Below are 26,967 nucleotides of genomic sequence, written 5' to 3' on the forward strand. Positions count from 1 at the left end.
TTAGGATCTTTTGTGCCCGATAACCACTTTTTAAGACCAAGATTAATCTACTTTCTCTTTCTGATGTAAATGAAGCAGAAGTCTAGCACAGACTCAGTCCACGGAACCCAACAACAATCCCCAAATTACATTCTGTCCAAAAGTTTTAGCTTTCTCTGCTATCAAGCCTTTAATAAGATAGGCAAAATAAAAGAGCAAAATCAACTTGGTCTTTGTCTTTACTTGCAATTGAGAAGTAAATTCAGTATGTGTAACACAGGAAGAGAAAGGGAAAAGGAAAAGACTAAATCAGCCACCTGTTGTATAGCCAGCTCCTGAATATTGCAATTCAAACTTCTCTCATGTCTGGATTTTGCATAGCCTTACAAGCATGTCACAATACTTCTGCTAACTTAAAAGGTGCTTACATAAGCTCTACATACTTTGTTTGCTCATCTGTTAGTGAGCAGGTATACAGCTATCTCCAAGGATGCTAAAAAAAAAAAGGAAGGACAGGTGGAGTTGGGAGGAGAACTGGGTCATAAGGCTCTCACTCAGGTGGTATAGTTAAAAGAGAATCAGATCCTGGGAGGGGGAGTGAGCACTGAGAGTTTGGCTCCTTATTGTCATCCCATTTGCGGTGCTGCCCAAACTACTTTTCTATTCCTGAACTCAGCAGGTACCCATAAAGTGGCAGCAACAACTTGCCTGCAATTCTGTTTTCCTTTGTTTTTTAAACTTTAGGTTTCTACCTTGGAGGTTTCCAGTCACAAAATCCTTCCAAAGAGAGTTGCCAAAAGCTGTCTTTTGGGGTCTTGTCCTTCCAGTCAGTACCTCCCACTCCCTCCAGGAAGCTCTTTCAAATCAACAATGCCAAGCTTACAGCTGTCATTTGGGATGTCTGAAGAATTGAAGAAACATTTTCTATAATCAAATAACACACAACAGGATCTCTGGCTGACCTCCTTCAACCAGTGATTAGTGACTATTAGCAATGGGGGTCTCAGCAGAGCTGCCAGGAGCAAAAGATTTTGGCCTTTGTCCAAAACCTCTGAGCAGCAATAGCCCCACCTTGCAGGACAGGAAAGCAAGCTAAAAGGAATAAAGGACCCTAATGGGGTGTGATCCAAATTGGAGCCTCAACTCAGGAAAAGAGAGAGATGGTCCTATCAGGTGACACTAAAGGGCTGTCAGAGGAGCAGGAAGCAGGAACAGTGGTGAGGAACTCATTGTTCCAATGAAACCCACTAAAAAAGTGTGTTTTTCTGTTCTGGACTATTTGTACACAACTTGCTTCCCAGAAAAACTGCAGCGAAGGAGTAACAAATGTGGAAGTATCCTTGTGCAATAGCCTATATCAGGCTATTATTAAGAGTCAGTTTTGCAAACAAATACCAAAAATGTGCCAGACAGAAATATCTTTTTTTGAGGGGATTGGGGGTAGGTGTCAGATTTCCCCTCCCTGACTGGGATACTTGCAAATGCAGTGAATCTGATGCTGGTGAGTGGAGACAAGTAATACTAATAATGGCTTACATTTATAGGGTGCTCTAAGCTTTACAAAGCCCTTAACAGTCACTCATAAATCTCTAAAGTGGATCATGACAGACATCATGATAAAGTGAATCAAGCACTGACTTTGGAGTTCAAGGGAGCTGTGGTCACGTCCCAGCTCTGCTACTAACTAAATGCTGGACCATAGGTAAGTTGCTTCCTTTCTTTGGACATCCCTCAGTTTCTTCATCTGTAAAACGTGGGAATGGGGTAAGAAGATCTCCAGGGTCCTTTCTAGCTCTAAAATCCTATTACTTTGAAATATGCCGCCCACCCCCCAAGAGGTGTGAGAGGTAGCTGGATGGGTCAGACGCTGAATCATAAACAGCTGGAGTGATTTGTCCACGTTAGATAGTGAACTGGGACGGAAGGGGAGCGGGAGGTGCGTGCTGCTGCTGGGTTCTCCTGACGAATGCAGCTCCGATTTTAGCAGCTAAGCTTCATAGCTCCTGGGCCTTCCTGAATTCTGCCTACACATAGTGGATGTGCCGCAGTCGGGGGAATTAGCGAGTGGGTGGGATGGAATGCTCAGGAATGGACATTGCTCTCTAGACTTTCAGTTCCACGGGTGTGCACCAATCACGAGCGAGCATGCAAATAAGCCTTCGACAGCAACCCCGTCAAGAGTTACTTGCGGCCTCTCTCCCAGAAGCGCACACACACACACACACTCTTTTTTCTTTTCTCTCTCCCTTTCTCTCAAAAGGACACAATCCTATCCTGCTAGTTTCTACTCTGGAATTCCAGAGTTCAGGAGGTGAAATTAACCTTGACATTTTATAGGGTTCCAGATGGAAAGTCTCCCCACCCCCTCCCAGTTCTCCCCTCTGTTGAAAAGGTTTGGGAGGTGGGGAGTATAACTGGAGAAGGAAACGAAAATCATGCAGGGAGGCAGAAAAGATACATTGCTGGTGGCAGCAGAGTCTTGTGAGTGTGTCGTGGGCATTACCTCGTGGTGAGGCTTCCACGGAGGCCGCAGTTCAAGTCTTGGCGGTTCTTAGAACAAGCATTCTTGCATCAATAGCTAATAGGCTGTCCAACCAGATGTTATCTGGGTGGGATAAGAGGGTGAGAAAACAGACCTGTTGTACGCGGTAGAGAACGTGTTTTCAGAAGGGTACCTCTTTCATACTGAAGACAGAGCAGATTAATTGGCTATTTAAAATCTGTTTCCCTTTGTGATTGGTCAAATGGGAGAGGCGTGATCACTCATGCATTACTAAAAACAAAAACAAACAAAAAAAACCTCCCTGCCACCATTTTGAAGGAAACTTTTCATTCTAGACTTGAGCATGCATCCAGCCAAGACCGAGGGGCTTTTCACGTTTACAATGTATGGTGATAAAAGGTCTTCCATATACAAAAGATAGGGAAAAGCAAAACAAAGCTGACTTTAGTACCTGTGACTAAGCTGGAGACGATGAGCGGTAACACCAACATCTGTAACATCCTCATTAAAAGTTCTCCTGGAAAGGAGAAGTACTTAACTTCCCGGTAGCTCATTCTGTATGGCCGGAGGGCAAATCCAAGGATTGTACCTGAGGAGAAGGAGGGGTAAAAAAAAAAAAAGAAAGAAAAAAAACTGAGTCTTTTCTGAAACAATATCAAGACTTTTTGAAAAGGGGCAAATGTTTGGCTGGTGTTTGCCATGTGTCCGACACAAGAAAATTTATTTAGGAGGCAAATATTTGCGCTGCTCTGGGAGAAAGGGGGTATGCACATCTTTGACAGTCACTCTTTTGAAAAGACTGGCTTATTCTTTTAGTTTCACATTCTCTGGTTTTACTAAATTCAAATATCTTTAGTTTAATTTTTATACTGTGGGACAGCATTCTGATATGGTTCAACATTACACTGATTAGGATATACCCCAGGTCAAATTACATCATCATAAAATATAACTATACGGGGCAAAAGCCTGCTGTCACACAGCTAGTGTATAGTACACACAATTGTTAGTCCTGTCTTCCAATACCAATTATAAAAGCAGGCTGTAATCTAATTTTTCAATTTAAAAAAGTTGTGCTCTCTTTCATATTTTGTAAATCTCATTTGACACTACTTCAGCAACTTGGTGGCATAAGTTTCTCATAAAGACCTGAGGGTACAGGGGCAGGGGATGGAAGGAAAACAATAACAGGAAAAAACTAGTTTTCCCTGAATTTTTGTTTCTTTTTTTCTTTTTCCACCTTCACAACTCTAAACATAACAGACAAGATAATTTTATGAGTAAATCAAGTCATGCATAATACATTTGTGTATTCTTAAACTAATAAGCTGACTTTACTTTGGAAAATGGTACTAAATAATTATTTACTTTTTTGCATTTCTCCCATTTTTGAATTCAAGATAAACGTGATTTCCCATGAGGGTTTCAAAAATTCCAGAAATTTTAATGCTGCTATTTGTCAAACACAGCTGATTCCAATTCAGGCTATCTGTACTGTTCCCTCCCCCTCTTCTCCACAGGTAATCTGTGGGAGAGGCAATTTGACCACTTGAGTGAATGTCATCAAATACATCCTTCGATGTAGTGGTTCCAAAAAGCTGACCACTTCTCCAGCTTTGGCAATTCTTTTAACTAGGAGTCAGGTATACATGGACTCCTCTGCCTGTGCAAGGAGCTAGGCATTATATTTCTAAAGCATTCTTCAGTAGCCAATCATTATACTATTCTGTAATGATGGCTGCATCTCTAATGATCCCAAACTTTGTGTCCTTTATCTGTATCTACATCTGTATATCTTTATCTGCATCTGCATCTATCTGTATCTGTATCTATCTCTATCTCTATCTCTGTCTCTGTCTATCACATGCTAATATTTTGGCTGCTTACTATAATATTCACTATGTGATTACATTATGCAGAGGCATACTAGGGCCTTATCCAAGCCCACATCACTAGAGAACCAGATTTCTAAATCACAAGATAAATCAGTCACATGCAAACAGTGGGCTTGCAATGGATACCTAGGTCTGTATTGCCTACCCACGGCAAATTGAATGGAACAACATTTTTCTAAGAATGTATATATACATATATATCTTTTAAATTTTGACCTTGGACAAGTCACTTAATTGATCTGCAGTTTGCAAACTTTAAAATGCTATATAAGTGTCTGGTGTTATTTGTCTTGACCTGTGATATCACCCATATAGAAAGCTCCTGGTGAAGAAACTTGCCCTGCTAAAGGCAGACCAGCAACTGTTCAGAAAATTATGATCTTAGAGAGCTGTCTAGGGCACTGAGAGGTTTAGGTGACTTGGCCCAGGGTCAGAAAGCCAGTATGGATGAGGAGATTTCAACCTTGACCTTTTGGCCTTTGAAGCTGTGTCTCTTTCCAGTATGTCATGCTGCCTGTCTCAGATATTATTATTATTATTATATTACAGTTATTAATGATAATAATGTTTATTACATATTTTTAAAATATATTTAAACACTTAATATTTTGAAAATCAGTTGCAATTGAATTGTTCACTAAGCATATTCAACTAAATAGCTGTGTCTTTTGGGACTGGGACCTGTCAGAATACCAGGAAGCCTAAGTAGCGAATAAATAAAGGAATAGTGATTTAAGAACTCAGGCAGACCTGCAGGTTACTGATGGAATGTATTCCAAAAGCTTACCTTGTAAATTGCTTGTTTGGAACTCAGGACACATTTCCCCATAGAAACAATGTTCTAAAAGGTGATCAAATTCCCAGGCCAACCCAAAAAAGCCTATTTAACCCATAATATAGTAGAACTATAGTCCCATTAGTACTAGCCTGAGTTCTGGGTCCTGTGAGCAGGAGGGAAGAGGAGGAGGAAGAATTTCGTCCTCCTTTCCGGGATGCAGGGCTGGCCCTAGGCAAAATTTTGAAATAAGTGAAGTTTGTCCTTGACATTTTCCCACCTCCTTATCTGCACCCTCCCCCACCTCCTGGTGCCCTCCTCATTAGGCCCCCAGGTCCCCATAACCCTCATGCTGACCGAAGCCCCCCACCACAGCATCTCCCCCCCCCCCCGGCCTGCCCTACCCCCAGGTGCCCATGTGTCAAACTTACCTACAAGTACTCCCTTCAGCCTCCCCATGCCCAATCAGAAACCCTTTTCCCTTGATCTAGATGTTCTCAGGCAAATCTTAGAATAAAGTAGTCTGACTGAATTGTTCATGAATGACAACTCTTTAACCTTCCAGGGGTATTTGTATTTTTAAATAGAATATTTGGTAACCCAACTTAACCTCTAATTGTTGTATTATCAGGTGGACCAAGGTGAAACCACACACAATTCTGCTGTTTACTCTTTCTTGAGGAATAAGGTGAAATGGAAAAAATTCAGGTAACACATTCTGTGAGAGGAGGATTATCATCAAGGTAAGCAGGCCAGCCGCACCTGGACGTCTGTCCCTTATCGGGGAAGGTAGGGGAGCGGGGGAAGAGAAGGGAATAACATTCTCTATGATGCCTACTAAGTGTCAGGTGCTTTATAAGTATTATCTCATTTGATCCACACAATAACCCTTCATAGTAGGTGCTGTTATTAGCCCCATTTTAGAGTTGAGGAAGTTGAGGTAAATAAGTTAAGTGACTTGCCCAGAGTCTTGCAGCTAGCAAGTGTCCAGAGACTGGATCTGAACTCATGTCTTACTGACTCCCACTGCTCCATCTATCTAGGGAAATATTATAAAGAAGAAAATTTAGGTTTGATGTAAGGAAAATCTACCCAACAATTAGTATTGTTTAAAATATGCACAGGCTGCCTCAGGACATGATGAGTTCTGTTGCTAAATAAATTAATGTGAAGGTTGGATGCTTATTACTTATGTGGGATGTTGGAGTGGAGAATTCTTATTCAGGTATGACCTCTGAGGTAATGAGCCTGAGAATGCGTGGTCTTGAGCCAAAGGGAATGGAAGATGAGCGAAATCATGTAAAATCCTGCTGCTTGAGCTCTTGGGAGACAGGGCAGATAAAACCCCTGGAGCTCTGTTATTGGTTTCCTATGTGACTTTGAGTAAGTCATTAAGATCCTCTCTATTTGCCCTCCTCTACCATCCTGTGTGGTTTCCTCAAAGGTAAACTAGGAAGAATCACACTTGTACTACCAAACTCACCAATTTTTGATCCAGTAACACTGGCCCCCTGGATGTTCCATGAACATGACATTATCTCTGGGCCCTGGGCATTTTTTCTGGCTATTCCCCATGCCTGGAATGTTTTCCCTCCTCAATTCTGCCAGCTGACTTCATTGGTTTCCTTGAAGTCCCAGTTAAAATCCCAGCTTTTACTGGAAGACTTCCTCAACCCCTCTTAATTCTAGTGTCTTCCCTTTGCTAATTATTTTCCATTTATCCTGTGTGTGGCTTGCTTTGTATATATTTGTTTGCATGTCCCCCCCCCCATTAGACTGTAGGCTCCTTGTGGGCAGGGATTGCCTTTTGCTTCTTTTTGTATCCCCAGAACTTAGCACACTGCCTGGTACCTAATAGGCATTGAATAAATGTTTATTGACTGAATGGTTATGAAAAAACATTCTGTAAAGCAAAACCTGTGAATTCAATGTGAGCTATAATCAAATTATTTTATTTTTATGATTAGATCCAGGTACCAGGAGAAGCAGAATCCCTGGCTTTCCAATATCTGCTGCAACTGTAAGGGTCTGCTCAGCTGCTAGAAGTATCTGAGACCCAGCAGGACTCAGGATTAAGAACGACTTTTAAGTTGTTTTTACATGTAACTAGGAGAAAAACAAAAAAAAATTAATTCTATTTTAAATAAAGAATTACTTTTAGGCCTTCATCGACCACCTCAAACTCCAGCTATTAGCACCAGGGCACTGTTTAGAACTATAATAGTTGGGGGCAGCGAGGTGGTGCAGTGGATAGAGCACCAGCCCTGGAGTCAGGAGGGCCTGAAGTCAAACGCAGCCTCAGACACTTGACACTTACTAGCAGTTTGACCTTGGGCAGGTCACTTAACTCTACTGCCTAGCCAACAAACAAACAAACAAACAAAGCAAAACTGTTATAGTTTTCAGTGTTACTTGATTTGTGTGTGTGTTCATAGAAATACACATACACACGATAGTACTTGAGATTACATTGATATTGGAAATGCCTAGTGAGTAAACTCCCATCACAAATGTGGATTAGTACCTGCCCTACAACTTCAGGACCAAGAGAGCAGCCCCAGGCACTGAGGGATGAAGTGATTTGATTAGGGTCACAAATTGTCACATAGCCAGCAGGTATCAGAGTTAGGATTTGAACTCAGGTCTTCCTAACTCCAAGGCTGGCTGTCTATACATCATATCATGTTTTGTATAATAATATGGTATTAAGAATTAAAATTTCTATAGAATTTGTGGTTTATAAATTGTTTACCCTACAATAACTTTATGAGCCAAGTAGGAGAAATATTATTATTTCCATTTTAGTGATAAGGAAACAGAGGTTCAGAGCAGTTAAGGGATTTGCTTAGGATTACACAGTAATGAGTATCAAAAGTTAGGTCTGAAATCCAAGTGTCCTGACAACAGCAATCCTCTAAACACTGTACCAATTAATTTCTATGTATGCCCGTATGTGATATATGGAAAGACCTATTTGTTTCTCCGTCTATCTCCTCTCCCCCCGCCAACACACACACACACACACACACACACACACACACACACACACACACACACACATACATTTATGTATTTATCTGTGTAAATTCCTCCAGTAAAGGACTCCTCTGACGCTACATTGTGACAGGGAGGTAAGCCTGGGATCTTAAAAGCTATACCAGCTGAGTGTAATCTCTGATAGTATCTACTGAGCTGCAAAGACTAAGAGACAGGCTAACTATGTGTCTAAGGGCCACATTTGAGGACCTAGAGGGCCACATGTGGCCTTGAGGCTGCAGGTTCCCCATCCCTGTCCTAAACCTTCATAGCTAGGTGCAGGTAGGGTTATCACCAAAAGGTCACCCGTTATTTGATTTGAGGTTTTTTGGGTTTTTTTTTAATCAGGACATTAAATTATCTTCTAAGGCATGAAAGTATTATAAGTCCTTCAGCAGAGGGAATGCCCAGAGTAATGAAATCAAGGCTCTTTGGAAGTTGTGATGAACACATATATTAATATAAATATTCTATGTTATAGGTTTATTTATAGTACTTATGTGAACATCCTTCAGTCCCGAGGAACCCTCAGAAACAGAGTATTACAATAGGATTACTGACAATGGGCCTATATATGTCCTGTTTCTCCTGCTTACAATTTCAAACTTATTGTGCAATATTTTTCCCTATCTTGGACCCAGCTGAAACTAGTCAAACTAAATCTAAAACTTAGGGGAAAATTTATTTGGCTTTTGCTCAAAATCAAGTGCATATCTAGCTTTCAAACTTCACCCTTCTCACCCCTACTTTCCTACAAGAGGAGTGTGGTGTTCTTTAAACCCAGCCCTCTGCTCTAACAGAATTAATTCTGCGGAGCAGAATTAAAAGGTGAGACAACTTTCAAGGTCAGTGATCAGAAACTAATCTAGAGGAAATGTTCTGAATACAGAGATGGATTGCTTTTTTGGTGAGCAGTTCAAGTTTCTGATTATATTCTAACCCAGTAATACAAAAAGCTTCCCCTGAAACATGTTCCCACAGTCTATGACACTCCCTCTCCATCGCCAATGACAGGGCACAGAGGAGTTCCTAGGTGCCTTGCTTTGCTTTAGAAAGGGGGCTGGCCAATTCCTTGTTTGTAAGACAGAATTACTGTTTGTGGGAACTGATTTCACTCAGGGTAAAGTTAACATGAGTAACGTGACACAGAGCTAATGAATAGAGTTTCATTGTCCCAGGACAGATCCTCTGCTGATTTACACTATGAACAAAAGAAAATTACAATTACAAAGAGAATGACTTCTAATGAGGTTTGATATCCCTGACTCTGTGCACACATTACATTTGGGGCTAAAGGAAATGAGATAAGTATTGCCAACTTGAGACTATATGAGCAAAGTTGCACTTGATTTGATTAATTTCTCCTTCATTTGTATTTAAAAACTTAAAAAGGGAGCCTTTGAACAGTATGCCCCAATCCCCCTGGGGAGTCCAAACAACAAACATGTCATTGGAACATTAAATATCATCTCAATTTCTAAGCTAAAATCGAGTGGACACAGCAGATCAAGAGAAAACGCAGCTGAAGAATAGACATTGTAATTTCTATATGTATTTCTATAAAAGCTTAAAACTGAAAGAACGTTGCTGTACTTTGGCCCATTTTGCAAAACTGGCTCCCTCCCTTTCAACCAAGAATATGATAGAGTGAAAAACGTGCTTGATTTGGAGCTGGAGGACCTGAGTTTAAATACTTGCTCTTCCACTTACTACACCTGTGACCTTAGTCAAATCACTTGACCCTCTAGGCTTTAGTTTCCTCATATGTAAAATGACAATGTACCGGACATCCCTGCACCCAGGAATGCACTAGTCCCTTCTAGCTCAAAGTTTATGATCCTACTAAAATTTTTTAGGTGGGCAGAAAAAAAAACAAAAAAAAAGGATACATCATTTTGAAATGGAATTAGAACTCGGATATTTTGTCAACTCTGGGAATAAATGTTGTTGAATGAATGAATAGATGGATGAATGAAAGAATGAATTATTAATGTCTGTCTTACAACATCTTCTACTATACCAATTCTATCATCGACAAATTACAGCATGAAGTATGAATCTTCAAAAGGCAGCCTTCTCCAAGAAGGAGTGGGGGGCAGACAGGAACCCAGATGCCAAAAGGGAATCTAAAAATAACAATCATTTTGACCTCAGTAGACAGGCCTTACCCTTTGAGAATAACATCCTGGTCCACAAGAAAGCTACCAGATGCTTTAGCCCACCCAAGATGAGACACACAATCTCTTCCACATAGGACCAACATCCCAAATTGACCAGAAGACAATTAAGTCCCTAACCAGCAAAAGCTAGAGTTGCTGATTCGATCAAATTGAGGATGTAACAGTGTTTGAGGATGAAAAACAGAAATAAGGGGAAAAATATTTCTCTGGGTGGTTTACTCAACCATTCCCACAGGTTCCGTAGAACCTGGTGCTCACATTTACAAGAATTATGCTCAGCATAAATTTTTGTAATTCTTACAAATGCCAAACTCATTACCACTTTCACTACTTCCGATAAGGAAGAAAAATGAGTCCGTTTCCTTCTTTTTTTGTAAAGCCTTTTGTTCTGAAATAGTATGAACTAGAAAAGTCAAGAACTGTACTATGTTTATTTTTCTGTTTACAATCTGCTAGTGACCTTTAATAGTATGATTATAGGTCTAGAGCCAGAAGGGATCTCAAAAGCTGCCTTACAGCAACAATCTTTTCTAGAGTGAAGGAACAACTTTTGCTTTTTCTTTACATTACATCAAACCGCATGGCTCCTTGAGACCTTGCTCAAGAATTGGCTGATATAACATGGTGAAATTCTTTCATAGTAAGTGAAAGAGAAGATGGCAGAATTTGGAAAAAGGAGGTGAAATTTTGCTTTTGATCCAAGATTTGAACTTAGCTCCTTCTTATCACCTCAACAGAATGTTGCTGAAAAGTCTTCATGGCACAGTAAGGCCTAGTCATTGAATTTCAAAGGAATGGAAGCCATCATCAAAGAAACATTTCAAGTTCTCTAGTCCTACTAGTCTCCTCATGTATTTTTAAAATATTTATTTATTTATTTTTAGTTTTCAACATTTGCTTCCACAAGATTTTGAGTTCCAAATTTCCTCCCCATCTCATCCCTCCCCCCGATTCCAGACGGCATGCATTCTGAATACTCCTTCTCCTAATCTATCCTCCCTTCTCTCTTTCCCTTCTCTTATCCTCTTCCCCTTCAATTTTCCTGTAGGGCAGGATAGATTTCTATGCTCCATTTCCTGTATTTCTTATTTCCCAGTTGCATGTGAAAACATTTTTTTTAACTTTTGTTTTTAAAACTTTGGGTTCCAAATTTTTCTCCCTTCCTCCCTCCCCACCCACTCTCATTGAGAAGACAAGCAACTAGATACAGGTTATACATGTGTAGTCATGCAAAACACTTCCATAGTAGTCATGTGAGAAACTAAGTATATTTCCCTTAATCCTATCCTGCCCCTCATTTATTCTATTCTCTCTTTTGACCCTGTCCCTCCTTAGAAGTGTTTGCTTCTGATTACCCCCTCCCACAATCTGCCCTCCCCTCTATCATCCTCCTGTTATCTTGTCCCCTTCCCTCCCTATTTTCCTGTAGGGTAAGATAGATTTCCATACCCAATTGAGTGTGTATGTTATTCTCTCCTTAAACTCCTCACGTATTTTGTTATAGGAGCATGTGTCTAATAAAAACATCTCTGAATGAAGAAACAAACAAAATGGCCTCTCTGGATGTGGAGATCTGGTGTCTTATTTTGGTTTCTCATTCTCTATGGATTTCCATTCTCTAGCTGTGGATCCATCCATCTCATACTCTTCCCTGCTTCCATTCCTAAACCCTTTTTGGGCAATTAGAATACTAATACCTACTCCTTCCCAATCTTACAAGAAAATTAAGAATGTAAATGAAATGACTTCTAGGCTGAGCAGAATTATAGAAACTTAAGGTATTGTTAACATATTTCTTGCTTCATATGTGATTATATAATCTTTCTAACTCTACTTTAACCTTCTTCAAAGCTCCTAGGGCAGTTAGGTGGTGCAGTGGATAGGCACTGGCCCTGGATTCAGGAGGACCTGAGTTCAAATCTGGCCTCAGACATATAACACTTACTAGCTGTGTGACCCTGGGCAAATCACTTAACCCCAAATGCCTACCCCCCAAAAAACAGGGGCCCCATTTAAATTTCTTTTGTACCTCCCATAGAACTTTATATAGGGTTAAGTAACCAATCAACAAATATGTGGTGATTACTACCCATGTGACCTTAGTCAAATCCACTAAAGTCTTTCATTTCATCATTAATCTAGATCATGGGCCGGGATTGAGTAGTAAGCATTTCTTGTGTTAACCTTGGTGAAGCTGGTGAATAATCAATCATATTGCCTATTCATATATAGGGAAACTGAGTCACACAAAAGTTTAAAATAATTTGGGCAAGCCAATGCAGTGTGTTGATGGAACAGCCCTGTCTTCTATCCTTACTTGTCTCTCAGACCTCAGCACATTTGCTCATACCATGTAAGGTTTGAAAATTGTGTTCTATGTGTGTGTGTGTGTGTGTGTGTGAGTACTTTGTAACACATAATGCTACTTATCACAAAATAAATGTATACATGTCATAGAGAGTACATCAAAAATTTATTTCTGGCATCAAAAATATTTATATTTGGAAAAATACTTAAAAGTACCCTTGTTGTACCTCCTTGTGAGTTTCTTTTTCCAACTGACTGATTTGCCTATTCCTGGTTCCTGGTTCTGGACCTAGAATTGTTTAGTGACTTTCAGTAAATAGTATTTCTAACATAGCCCCTGGAACCTGACACTCAGGCCTGTGTAACTCTGAGGCAAACTTTATAGAAAAAAGTGATGCTTCTTTCTTGGATCTTAATCCTATAAGAGGTATATGGAATGGTATGCTTAGCATCAAATTTTTGTAATTATGACAAATGCTTCACCCATTATCACTTTTACTCTTTCTGAAGAAGGAGAAGGAGGAGAAGAAGAAGAAGAAGAAGAAGAAGAAGAAGAAGAAGAAGAAGAAGAAGAAGAAGAAGAAAAGAAGAAGAAGAAGGAGGAGGAGGAGGAGGAGGAGGAGAAAGAGAGTCAAGGTCATTCTTTTTGTGATATAAGGTCTTGTTCTAAGTGTAAGGACTAGAAAATTCAAGACTTTTTTTCTAATGACCCTAAATACTAGAATCATATATCTAAAACTGGAAGAGGCCTCAAATGTTATACAGTCCAATCTCCTCATTTTATGCATGAGGGAAACTGAGACCCAGAGAGGTTGAATGACTTGCCCAAGGTCACAAAGATACCAAGTGTTAGATGTAGGATTTAGACCTATATCCTTTGACAACAGAACCAGTGCTCCTTCTATTTCACCATGCTGCCTTCCCTACTTGTGAACTTTGTGTCTGCTCTCCAAGCTAATTCTAAGTGTATTTGTGAAAGAGTGTACTGGAAGTAAAAGGGAGGAAAGTGTTATTGCTACTTTTCTTATCATGCCATTTCAATAAATGTTTTTGACTTGAGCTAATTGTATCTTTTGGCTGATTACTGAAAAAAATACATTGGTGGGGGCTCATGAACTATAGCTTTAGGAATGTGGATCAACAGAGTGCCTTTAACCTAGGGTACTTTTTGTCCAAGGAACTGACCTATGGTTTGGGATCAGGATGCTTCTGTGTGCTGGGCCTAGAGTCAGGGAGATCTGAGTTCAAAGCCAGCCTCAGACACTTTTTAGCTGTGTGATTCTAGGAAAGTCACATAATCTCTGCCTCAGTTTCTTTAAGTGTAAAATGGGAATAATAATAGCATCTACCTCTCAGGTTGTTGTAAAGATCAAATGAGATAATATTTGTAAAAAGCACTTAGCACAGTGCCTGGCACAGAGTAGGTGCTATATAAATTATTATCACCTCCCCTCCCCCCCACACACACTGTGGGGAATAGAATAATAAGGTCCTGTATAATTTGCTTGTTTCTCACTTTTTGCTAGTGATCTTTTATAGTAGTAGTAGTCATAGTAACAATAACAACAATGAAATAAAAATATTTGTCACACTTGTCTAGGTTTTTTTTTTAGTGAGAACAAACTAGGATAATACAGAAAAAATGACAGGAAAAATGAGAGATTATGCAAATTACTTTTCAAATATTAGAGCATTACATAAATGTGAGTTATGGTTATTATATTGAAAAATTATACAGAAATTTATTATTAGTGTTATTTTTGTCCCTTATTTAAAACAAATCCTTAATTTTGAAGTAGGAAGAGAGTAGAACTTTCATAATGTAATTTTTCCCTAAAATCCTTGTTCATCAGTCTATTTTTTCTTTCTTTCTTCCTATTCTGGAACTTCAGGTCAGCCAATCCCAACATCCAACTATAGATCTAGTCGATTTCACTGGACTCGGCAAAATTACACTTCTTTTTCCAAAGGCCACAGTCTTTCCTCTTGCCGATTTGTATTCATTGATTCCACATCTTCTGTGCTCTGCCCTTCCCTAGGATATCAGCCTGGATGCTGATGGATACTGCATTAATGTTACAAAAATTGGCTTCATGAAACCAACAGCGTGGGATGTGGCAAGTGGAATCAGCCTGTTCACTTGAGATTGTGGGAAATGCACCCCTTTCAAGCTAAAAAATCCTTTCAACTCTTTCTGGGGAAGGGAGAGAGAATGTGAAAAAATATAAACTCATCTATACTTGGACTCTGTCTTTGTTTTAATCAATCAATCACCAGTAGCTCTTGTATATTGATTTTGGGAGATCATGTTTATATATCCCTTGATAAATTTATTTAAAGCCTCTTAAAACTGCTTTAATACAGCAATCAGTGCTTAGCTATGTGGCTGAAGTTGTACTCTTTGGCACTCTTTGTTTAGCTAGATTGAATCTCACCCTCTGTTTTCCATTATGTGGAAACTGTTTTTTCTTCTACTTAAAAAAATCAATTCTGTAAACAAAGAAAGACTGATTATAAGTCATCTTCACTTTTCATCACTCCCCAACTCTCCACCCTGTTCTTTCTACACTATCTAAAAAAGGTCAATCCTTCACTTTCCACCTTTGCCCACACATGCACTGGTTTCCACTAAGGTCTGCATAGAGGAAGGTAGAAGCACATGTGTCAGAATTTTACCCTCAAAACAGAATTCTAGGAACATAACTCATCTAAAAACTAAGACTATCTATAGATAGTTGGAGAAAGATAGCCACATCTATATACGTAACGAGGTTAGACCCAAGTAGCCACTACTCTTGGCTTGACACTAATAAATTGCTCTCTACTCTCCACCGTGCAGTAGCAGGCTAGGTCTAAGCAGGTTGTTGAGAAGAGGTTTCTTCTGAACCACTGAAGTATAGGGTTAGGCTCTGTCCTTAAATTCAAAACTCTTTAGCTTCTTTCTACTCCTAAATTAATTTTCAAATGTCTACCATGAACCCTGAAACAAAACAAAGGAGTAACCTTTAAAGTTTATTTTCCATTTTTTTAAAGTAAGGCCTAAATCCAGGACTTAAATAAGCCACTTACTTAAGCTGGGGTCCAGCTTCCTTTACCTAAGCTTTCTCTTCAGCCTAATATTTTAAGTTTTAGAATGGATATATCCTACCTAGAGGTGTAATGTCTTATGAGGATGGATACTCAACCTTCAACAATGAACCTGAGGCAACGTCTGTAGCTTGACAGAGGATTCTTAAATTCTGATTAAATGTGAGCACAATGTTTATACATGAATACAGCATTACATATCCCATGTCTCTTTCCTCTCCTGCCAAATATTGATGTTGATGGTGTTCACCAAGCTGTCATATTGACTAAAATAAGTGAGCCCGCCCCAGTGTTTGATGAATACTAAGTACTGTAGTCCCCTGGAATGTATCCCTTAGAGAAGAGGGTTCTCAGCTCCTCATTCTCACTCCCTTTCACATGCATTATGCATCTGTAACCTCCTTCATCTCATGGTGCACATAGGAAATTTTAATTTTGACATGCTATCCTAGGTGGCACATTGAATAGATTGCCCAGCCTGGAGTTAGGAAGACTCTTCTTCTTGAGTTCAAATCTGACATCATTTGCTAGCTGTGTGACCCTGGGCAAGTCACTTAATCCTGTTTGCCTCATTTTCCTCATCTGTCAAATGAGCTGGAGAAGAAAATGGCAAACCACTCCCGTATCTTTGCCTAGAAAACCCCAAAAAGGGTCATGAAGAGGTGGACATGACTGAAAAACAACCAACAACAGAAACAATCCCAACTTCATTCCTGAAGATCAGAAATTATGGGGAGGTGGGGGTAGAAAGAAGGAGGAATGTGAATCCATGCTCTCAGAGAGAGTGGCAGAATTGACCTGAATAATAGCAATAAGAATAAAAGCTGATGTCCCTAGAGCACTTTAAAGTTTGCAAAGCATTTTATGAACATTATCTCATTTCACCTTCACCAACAACCCTGTTAAGTAGACATCTCAGGTATTATCATCTTCATTTTACACATGATGAAACTGAGCCTCAGAGAGGCTAGGTAACTTGTACAAAATCACAAGCTAGTAAGCATCCATGGCAGGATTTGAATCCAGGCCTTTCTTACTCAAGTCATGAATAAAGCAAAAAAGGAATAAAATAACTCAGTAACAGCAGGGACCTAGTTGACACAGGGTGTAGGGTTTAGGTGAGAGAGGGAAGGGACTCAGCTTAGATGGTAAACTGCAAACTGGACTCTGATTTGGGAGGGACATAAGTCGTTGGGAAAGATGGGGGTAGAGAGAGGACAGGAGGAGGAGAAATGACCAGCTTGTCATGGTATAGTTAGGTATTTTCCCCACAAGTGCATTTATATGTTGTGATGTTTTATTGCCACAGAGACAATAATGGATTAAAACCACCCTCAGGAGGTCATTATGAGAAGTAGTGAGGTAGAGATAGAATGTAAAGCATGCTAGACCTGGGGCCAGCAGCAGTGGCTGAAAATTCTTTAGACAATTACTATATCACAATGGGCAAATCACTTCATCCTTCTGAGTTTCATACTTGTAATGCCTACCTTACCAGATTGTTGTGGGGAAAAGGACTTGGTAAACCTTAGAAGGTTCTATAGAAGTCAGTTACTGTCTACCTTCCTATTTCCAGACAGGATCCTATTTGGTGCTTATACTTACGTTGAGTGTTTGCATTTTTGAGCATCCTTCATCTTTTCATTTCCCTCTATTCATTTTGCTCTGGAGGATGGAGGTGGTGAAAACCATGGTGGGGAGAGAATGGAGGATGAATGATGGTGTGTGTGTGTGTGTGTGTGTGTGTGTGTGTGTGTGTGTGTGTGTGTTATAGTTGGGGAGCCAGGGGTAGATAAATGGCTGGCAAGCTGGTCTTGGCAAGTTCACAGGTGTCCTATGAACTGCAAATGTCAGCTAACAGTCATATACCCTAATGACCTGCAGACACACTACTAGGGGACAAACTTTACTTAGGCTGTTAGAATGTTAGAGCTGGAAGAGACCTTAAAGATTGTTCATTCCAATCTCCTCATTTAATAGATTAAAAAACAGGGAAATCTAGAGATTACAAAATCACAGCCTGTTTGAGTTGAAAGAGACCTTCCTTAGAGGTCATCTAAGTCCAACCCCATTGCTTTATAGGAGAGGATACTGAAGTTCAGAGAGGTTAAGTGATATACCCAGGGTCACACAGGTATTGGTGGCAAAGTTGGGGCCAGACCTGGAACCTTTGATTTTTTGCCTACTGCTCTTTCCACTCACTACACTATGGGGCTTCTAAGGTAAGATAAGACTGGGAGAAATTAGGCTACATCTCTGACCTCCTTTAGCCCTGCCTCACTTTCATGGAATAGTGGTGCTGAAATCTCACTGCTTTTCTACTAGTAGGCTTATTTATACTCCTGATAGTGGCCCTCCATAGAAAAGGTAGGCATTATGTTGAATGTACACTTACACCATGGAGAGCTCCAAAGCAGTAAGCCCAGATTGTTGTGCTGGAAAGCACCAGGGATTCTCACACACAGAATATCAGATATTAAAAGGAAATTTAGAAATCATTTAAATTAACTCTTTCATTTGGCAGCTGAGAAAACAGAGGCATAAAGAGATAAAATGACCTGCCCAAGCTCATGAAGCTGCTAAATGGTAAATACATAACTAGAACCCAGCTCACTTGACTCCAAGACCTAGAATGTACCCCCTTGTCTTACCACACTCTCATGCCCTCCATCTCCAGTTTTAGTATGTCTAGGCATTATCCCCAAATTGATAGCTTTGAAAACAAACACCAACTATTTTTTTCCTTAATATTTAGCCTGGACATCTAATGCTGTGGTGAGCCAAGTTTACCCCATACTACTGTGGCTCTCTCAATAAATCCGTCAACGAACAAATGCTTAATAATTACCTACTACATGCTAGACACCATGCTAAGTCTTCCAGGTCTCTATATTATATTTTTTATATGATAAGATGGTATTGCTCACTAAACTGTATGCACTTTGTCTTTTGCTTTTCTTTGTATACCTAACATTTAGCAGTGTCTGGCAGAGAATAAGTGCTTACTAAATGATTGTTGACTGACTGATTGTGCACCATTATGTTTGTTGTTCAAGAACCTTCCTAGCTAAGTCTGGGGAGGCTTATCACCAGATTAGTTGCAGGGTGATAATTTTTTTCAGCTGAAACAACAGTAGAAAACCATCTGTTAATTTATAAAAGGGTTATGAGCTGTGACAATGGAGGGAATACCTACATTAATGAAATTTCAGGTTCTGAAATATGTAAGAGTTAGCCAGGGTCAATGCAGTTCCCTCAGGAACCCAACTTATAATCATGGAGTACCTTATACACTGGGATCACCAGGTTCACTGTTTATAGAAATAACTTAAGAATCCAATTTGCTACCAATGAGTGATGGATGATTTTAGAACCAGGAAGATAATCCCTTAAACTCTTTCTTCACAATATTTTAGTGTTTCTTGACTTGACTTGTTGATTTCCCAACTGGCTTTAACCTACTTTTCCAACTTTTTATAGATTACTTCCTTTCCTACACTCTGTAACCCAGACAATTTGGCCTTTTTGCTTTTTCCTCTAGAGCCTGCCTCTGTCAGTTAGTAAACAATTGTTAAATGCTTACTGTGTTCTAGAACTATGATACGTACTGAAGATACAAAGAAAGGCAAAAACATGGTCCCTGCTCTCAAGGAGCTCACATTCAAATGGGGCAAATAACATGCAAACAACAATGTTCATTCAAGATATATACAGTGCAAATGGAAGGTGATCTTAATGGGAAGTGCCTTTTCACTGGTTGTCTATCATGCCTGGAATTCATTTCCTCTTCACCTCTGCCTCTAAGAATGTCTTTTTTCCTTCAAAACTCGGTTCAAGTATCACAAAAAAAGACTGCAGAGGGAGGCTGCAGAGGCCACTTACAGGCCTGATCCTATTGCTGATTGGCAGGGTAACTTTGATCTACTCCATTCTACCTGGACTGATTTACTCTTCTATGGGCAGCCTGGTGGCCTTCTGGTCCTAGGAGTTTGTCATATTTGCTCCAGACACAGTGCAGACACCCAATCAGCTTAGATAATAGTTGTAAAAAGTGTTTAGTATTGTAGATATTATTTGTAAGAAGTGTTTAGCACAGTGTCTGTCATATAATAGATACTATATAAATGCATTTCCTTTCCCCTAGCTCAGAATGCCCAAACTCAAGCAATCCGCCAGTTTCAGCCTCCTGTCAACAAAGATTACAAGTATGAGTCACCACACCTGACTTCAAGTTCTATTTCCTACATAAAGCTTTCTTGACCCCCACACCCCCCGGGTGTGTCCTCTCCCTTGACTTTATATTCATTGGGCATATACTTTTAGATATGTATGTCTACTTTAACAGAATTGCAGCTTCTGGGTGGTAGGAACTATTTCATTGTTTTCTTTGTATTCATAGTGCCTTGAGCAGTACACACAATAAGCTCTTAATAAAATCATCTGTGATGGGATGGCTTTTAAGCCCCCTTCTAGACTCCAGATCTATGATCCAAAAATTTTGTCAAGACACTTATTCTTCCCAAGAACCCATCAATTCTTCTTTAAAGCATTTTTTATCATCTCTTCTCTTAAAGAGTCCCTGTGGAAACTTGCTGATGGTCTTAGAACTTGCTCTACATTGGTGAAGTACCTGAGAAGGGCTGATAATTCAAGCAGTGCTTGAGCCAAGGTTACCCTATGCTGGGGGCCATCTCCAGTCATCCTGATCTATATCTTGCCACTGGACCCATATGGCTCTGGAGGAGAAAGTGAGGCTGGTGACTTTGCACAGCCCTCCTTCACTTAAATCCAGCTCACTTGCAAGACATTCTATCACCTTCCTGATGTCATGGTCCTCTTCAAGAACAAAGGACAGACAACAATGCACTCCATCACTCCAGCCAATCCTGCGAAATATTTACCTAGAGTCTAAGAATTCCCTATATTCCCAAAAGACATGAACTTTAATGAGACAAAGGATTTATCTTCTCCTCAAGTTAAGTTGCCTGTTTCCCAGGACCATCTCTACAAAACTCAAATCCCTCTGAAATAAGGAAAGTCTTCCTGGAGGAATGGAGGGCAATAATGTCCTTGCATTGATGGTTTGGGGCACCCAGATGACTTAATAACTCCTGCAACCCCACTGACAACAGATCCCACCAAAGCTGTTTAGTGCTTAGCCTGGCCCTTAGTTTCTTTATCTACTGCTTCCATATTTCATAATGTCTAGAATAAGTTTCTTTTGTTTTTTGGTCTGGACCTGTTTTCATCCATGGTGTAGGTGGTACTTTGTAGACCCTAGTCCAGAAATTCCTATGGTAATTGGTCCATAAGGTCTTAGAATATTGCCTGAGGCAGAAAGAGATTACATGACTTGCTGATAGTCACACACAAAGCTCATTCCTGAAGCAGGATTTGAACCCAGGTCTTTCTGCCTCCAAGGTCAGTCCACTATCCATTATAACTTGCTTCCTCTCCTAGTGTATGGAAGATTTAGGAGATAATGTAGATGACTTTCCTATCATAAACTATTTTGTCAAATTGGTAAGCCAAAATTTGGCTTGGGCTCATGGAGGAAATGGCACTGAAACAGTCATAGTTTTGTGCTTTTTCAGCAACTGTGATCCTCATTGTACAAGGTGAAGCTATATACCACCACCACCACCCCCAGCTTCATGGATGGAATGTACGTTTTGAGTGTGTATCTATGGTATGGGATTTGGAGTCTAAGCACCTAGGTTCAGATCCCAGCCCTTTCACTAAGTATGTGTGTAATCATGGCATAATCACTTCACTTGTATGGGCCTTGGTCTCATCTGCAAAATGAGAGAATTAGGTAATGATTTCTAAGGTACTTCTCTACTTTAAATTCCATAATCCTTCTATCAAAAAACCCACAAGAAGACATTTCGTCCTCAGTAATTTTTACCAAAAATACCCTGAATGTTTAAAAATGACAAATACTAATCGAAGCTTGCCTCCTCAGTTGGGGAAAATAACTTTTCTTTGGCTTCATTCTTTTCTAGCACCTGTCCCATTGTCTTTATGTCTTCCTGTGTTATAGAAATCAAATTAAAAAAAACAAACAAACACAATATCCTGCCTTGTTCTTTCCCCCTTTCTTGGAGTGGCAGGGGTGTTGGTAAATGACCATATGCAGATATATGTAGGTTTTGTTCACACAAGTGCCTTGGTGGAAAGCACACCTAATGAGAAGGCTCTTCCTTTTCCTTTGGTGACTTATTGAATCATCCATTTGACTATACACATTGTTGATGCAGAATCCAAATGGTTTCCCTAACTGTCAGTAAGGTCTTTTATTTTTCCTCTTTGTCAATGTCTTGTTGTTACCCCTACCATTGGATGTCTGTCAGCAAAGGCAACGAAACAGGCTTTAAGCCAAGTTATCTTTCTCAACTTAGTTCCCACAGCTCTTAGGAAAGGCACCCCTGGCAACTTCAGTTGCACTATGAGAGAATCAGAACGCCAATATGGTAACTGGGCCTTTAAATACTGGCATCCTCTTCCTTTCGTTAGTGATCTTAGTTCTTTTCACTGACTTCTTGGGAGTCTTCTACAGTATTCTGCCTCTCTTTGGACTTCTCATCACTTCTCTTCATTCAGGCTTTCCCACAAACAAGTCTATTCTACAAACAATACCCCTCTGATGACTCCATTTTTAATGGGTTTCTCCACTTCTTTCCTAAGAGAAAATGGCCAACAAGAAAAACTAGTGGTCTTGAATTATTATACAATATACACAAAGGACTTTAGTGACTTTACTACTAGAGAGGTGGCAGAGTCTCTACTTAGAAAAATAATAGTTATTGACTGATCCACTGTACAAGTTTTAGCTGGGGGGTGGGGTGGGGGTGGTACTATATAAATCCAGCATTGGCAATGGGACTGTATTAAGAAGCCTAGAAAAGTCTTCTCTTCCTTCCCTCCTCTCCTCTCCTCTCCTCTCCTCTCCTCTCCTCTCCTCTCTCTCCTCTCCTCTCCTCTCCTCTCCTCTCCTCTCCTCTCCTCTCCTCTCTTCTCCTCTTCTATTCTCTTCCCTTCTCTTTTCTTCTCACTAACATTTCTCAGAAGATCTCAAGCATTGTTTAAACTATTTAAAATTGGAATTTGTAACAAAGAGTAATATCACATTTCAAATAATCCATTAGATATCTATGAAATAGATATCTTCAGATTCTTCTTCCTTTTAATGTAGTAAGCTACCAAGGAAAGTTTTATGATCCCATTATCAATTCCCTGGTCCAATATGTATATCTCTTCTTTGACTAGCTCCCAACTCATGAATGTATGCCATAATTGATAGAACCATGGACTTGGACCTGGCTTCAAGACCTGAGTCTGAATAGCACTTTAGACATTAATTTAGTTGTCACTTAACAACTCTAGACTGCAGTTTCCTCATCTGTAAAATGAAAGGGCTGGACCTGATACCTTCTAAGGACCCTTCCGGCTCTAAATCTATAATCCTATGATCAACCAACCAACCGATCCAACAATTAGGAATTATCACCACAGCCAGTCCTGTCAAAGTCTATTTGCTCAAATTTTTGTGATGCCTAATGACTTTCATGAGATTTCATTTTATAACCAGAGCAACTTGGTTTTGTATTGTTTTTTGGTAGGTATTCTTATTTGTGTTTGTGATCTGTTGGATTTCACCAATTTATAGAAGACCAGTTATTAATTATCTATAGGCCTAAAATCATGGCAAATGCTAAACCTGTGTTCATAACTGTGATGAAGTTCTTCATAGAGATATTTTAGCAAAATTTCATTTATTGTTATTTGGTGGGAAGTTATTGAAAATTGGGACATTTCTTTTTTAAACAGCAGCTAATTTAAAGGTTATATTTTGGTCTAGTAAAAATGCTAAATACGAAAATATGATAGTGCCTTTTTGAGTAGGATCTTAACGCCTCTTAGAAGTTACAAAAGAAAACTTTGTAGAACTTCAGTCAAGCAAAATGATAACATTTCATTAATACAAATTAGTATCCACATGCTTCCAACAATGCAGAATTGATAATACCTAAAAAAAGTTTCCATAAGTTTAGAAATATAGAAAGGGTTCTAGCAAGTTTTGTAAAGATGAGAATGAAAGAGCTCTGTGTGCAAAGGAAAGCATTCAACAAAATAAAAGCATTTTTTCCATTCAGCTTTTGCAGCCCTTTGGGTGCTCCGCTTTGATATCTGGCTTTTGCTCAGCAACGAATGACCCTATAATTAACATCAGAGAACTGTATCTCTCCTTTTTGACAGGCTAATTGCACATGTTCTTTAAGTGGAAGTGACAGCTTAAGGTAATTGCATTTTGGCAGAATCCAGTTTGCTTTTTTAAAAAGTCGCTCCTGTCTAATAGTTATAGTTTCATTTTGAATAGTCATAATGATGATAACAATTCTGTACACTTGCATAGCTTTTTATTGTTTATATAGCACTTTTCCATATTTCACTCACTTGCCTCTGAAATATTTTCTTTTCTCTATATGAACTAGGGCTTTGTAAAACATCTAATGATGTTTCTACCAGATTCCCACATGTGCACATATATCACCCCAAACAGGCCAACAAACTGTCCTGTTACAAATGGCTGCAAATCTAGAAGAAAACTGGAGATAGCCTTCTAATCACTCACAGTTAGCCCATCTGATAACTTCCCTGGGCTGCCAGATGCCCTAGAGAAACAAGATACACTTCTGGGATCCAATGACTTACCCACAATGACAGCGGTGACAGTGAGGAGAACAAAGGCATTCCGAAATAGATAACTTTTAACATCCTCCTTTGTGATGCTCTGTACTTTCTTCTTAGCCAAGAGTGTCCGTTTTCGGACTCCTTGCTGGAACCGCTCCATTCTACCCCCCAGCCGGGGCTCTTCTCCATTACTTTTGGTCATCGAGCTTCAGGGAGTGCTGTCTTCTATGAACGTTTATCAGAACTGCCAAATCTCCTCTCCAGAGAAACCCAAGGTGCTTCTCTTCCTTAGTACCAGACAGCACAGCTGGAACACAAGAGGCACAGAACTCTGTTATACACTCCAGGAATGATCAATCAGAGCTACTATTGGCCGGTCTGTAAATAACGTTGCACAACATTGTCTGGAGTGGGAGAGAGAACCTAGTGCTAAGAAGCAGCAGTACTCTGGTGCCAGGCTTCAAGAATAGACTGTACATATTTTGCTTGAGTGCATGTGTGAAAATCTAGATGATGCTGGCAGGCACTGGGTTTTTTTGTCTATTTTTTTCTTATCCTGCCATGGTATAAGAGAGGTGCTTGATAAATGTTTGAAGACTTATTTTGTACACATACTACAAATGTATGTAGTTCAATATAAAATGCCACAAGATATAAATATACAGAAGTCATGGTTTTTCTGCTACATAGAGTAAGTACTTTGACTTACTTTTTTATTGAGAAAAAGTTAGAATATTTATTTCAATAATAAGTATGGAGAGAGAGAGAGAGAGAGAGAGAGAGAGAGAGAGAGAGAGAGAGAGAGAGAGAGAGAGAAAGAGAGGTCACTTTATCGAATACATGGTATACCAGGGAAATAGATTTGGCAGTTTTATATGGGTAACTATTTTTTCCATAAAAAAAAAAACGTGTGAAGTACTCTGAGCACATATGTAAAGTATCAGTGGCTAGAATTTATTTTCACTTATTATAACAACAAACTAGAAAGTAGCATTTGTCTCTGATTGCATAAAAATACACCGATATGGACATTTTATCATTGATTTGCTTAGTTTTGGGGCTTTCCAAATGCCCTTCTTTGTTATTTGGACTTTATGAGGAGGTTAATCTAATTTTCATTCCAAACATTATCATAGTTTCTAGGTCCATTCATGCACTGATCATTCAAAAAAGAAATTAAACAAAAATCTCTTTCCTAGGTGGAAGTCAGTTATTCTGATAGTCCAGGGCTCCATGTCACTGCCCTATGATATTTCCAATTCATTGCAGATCCTTGCCAGGATGAATCAAAATCAGAATTGGAAGCATCTGTGGATGTCTGAGGATGATACTGCATATAGTTAGAGGGATGTAAATTGAGGGATTCTTCAGAAGCTAAAAAAGAGTATGGAAAAGCCAGCTGTCCAGCAGTTTGGAATTTCAAATACGATTGCAGGTGTGAGTATATTGGGAGAGGGGGAGAAGGATGAGTATGCCCGATCACGTTTAAAAGTACCAGATAAACGCGTGGCTCGGGGGTGGGGTGAGGAGGAGAAGAAAGAGAACAGTTTTTTTTTTTTTTTTACTTAGCAAGAATCTCATTCGCAATTTTACAACTGATCATTTCATCTCGATTACCTTACCACATCTTTGGCCACAATCTGCCACCAACCTGGCCTGAATGATAAATCCAGACTAGGAGAGGCGATTGGAATCTCACTGAATAAGCGATTGGAACGACGTTCAAATACTAAGCATGCAGTTTATCTACCAAAATGGCTAGCTAGCTCACTCTCCCAACTCCTTTGCCCCGGAAAACAACACTTTGGCAAAGCCAGAGGATGAAAAACGAAACCGGGCAAGAGTTATAGGTATTAAACTTACCTTTTCAGATTCCGCAGTGGTTTGAAGCCCCAGCAGGCAAGGGACAAGATAAAATCCCCCAGCAGGTACAGCGGCTGCTAACAAAACGCAGGGAGAGAGGGCCAGGCTAGCGCTGACACTCTGCATGTGCTCTGCTCTGAAACAGCAACTTACTATCAGGGCAACTTAAGAAAAGGGGAGGAGACTGGGATCCGGGCTGGGGGGTGGGGGAGGATGAAAACACTGCAGAAGAGGAGGGGAGACGGTGGAGGGAACCCCAGGGTTTCTGGAATATTGATTAGCTTTGGCACTCTCAGGGTAGGCTTGCTGCTTTGTTTTTCTCTTTAGACCACTTCTACGCTTTGTCAATTCACTTTCATTGGAAATGCAAAATCAGGACCAGGAAGAATTGACGATCACACACACGCACACACACACACACACACACACACACACACGGAGAACACTGGAAGTCTTCATGATTAGACGCTCCATAGCGGACTTTCAGAACACGAAATTTAATTACATAACATCATCTCAGTTTCTCTCTTAAAGAAGTATGAGACCGTACGCTCTTTTGCCAGGCGGAACAACCGTGTTGAGCAAGACTCTTTTTCCAGGCTAGGGAACGGAACCTGACATTACTCCGGAAAGACCTGGAATATGACC

The 26,967-nt window shown here is 39.8% G+C and overlaps 1 protein-coding gene across 3 annotated transcripts in view; it reads right to left on the bottom strand.

Annotated features, from left to right (window-relative positions):
• Positions 1-26,478, bottom strand: part of SLC1A3 (solute carrier family 1 member 3) — a 111,090-nt gene extending 84,612 nt beyond the window's left edge. Inside the window, exons 1-3 of one of the 3 annotated variants that reach the window (XM_020995933.2) lie at positions 26,320-26,478; positions 24,478-24,763; positions 2,934-3,071 (exon numbers count right to left, since the gene is read on the bottom strand). In XM_020995933.2, coding sequence (XP_020851592.1) covers positions 2,934-3,071; positions 24,478-24,658 — 319 coding nt within the window. In that variant the 5' untranslated portion in view covers positions 24,659-24,763; positions 26,320-26,478. Of the gene's footprint in view, positions 1-2,482; positions 2,585-2,933; positions 3,072-5,304; positions 5,384-24,477; positions 24,764-26,319 lie in introns of those variants that run through there. The other 2 variants (XM_078153216.1, XM_078153214.1) reach the window with 2 other exon arrangements.
• Positions 26,479-26,967: the final 489 nt, after the last annotated feature.

The sequence above is a fragment of the Phascolarctos cinereus genome, unplaced genomic scaffold, assembly GCF_003287225.1.
Source record: "Phascolarctos cinereus isolate Bilbo 61053 unplaced genomic scaffold, phaCin_HiC Scaffold_4;HRSCAF=312, whole genome shotgun sequence".
Classification (NCBI taxonomy): domain Eukaryota; kingdom Metazoa; phylum Chordata; class Mammalia; order Diprotodontia; family Phascolarctidae; genus Phascolarctos; species Phascolarctos cinereus.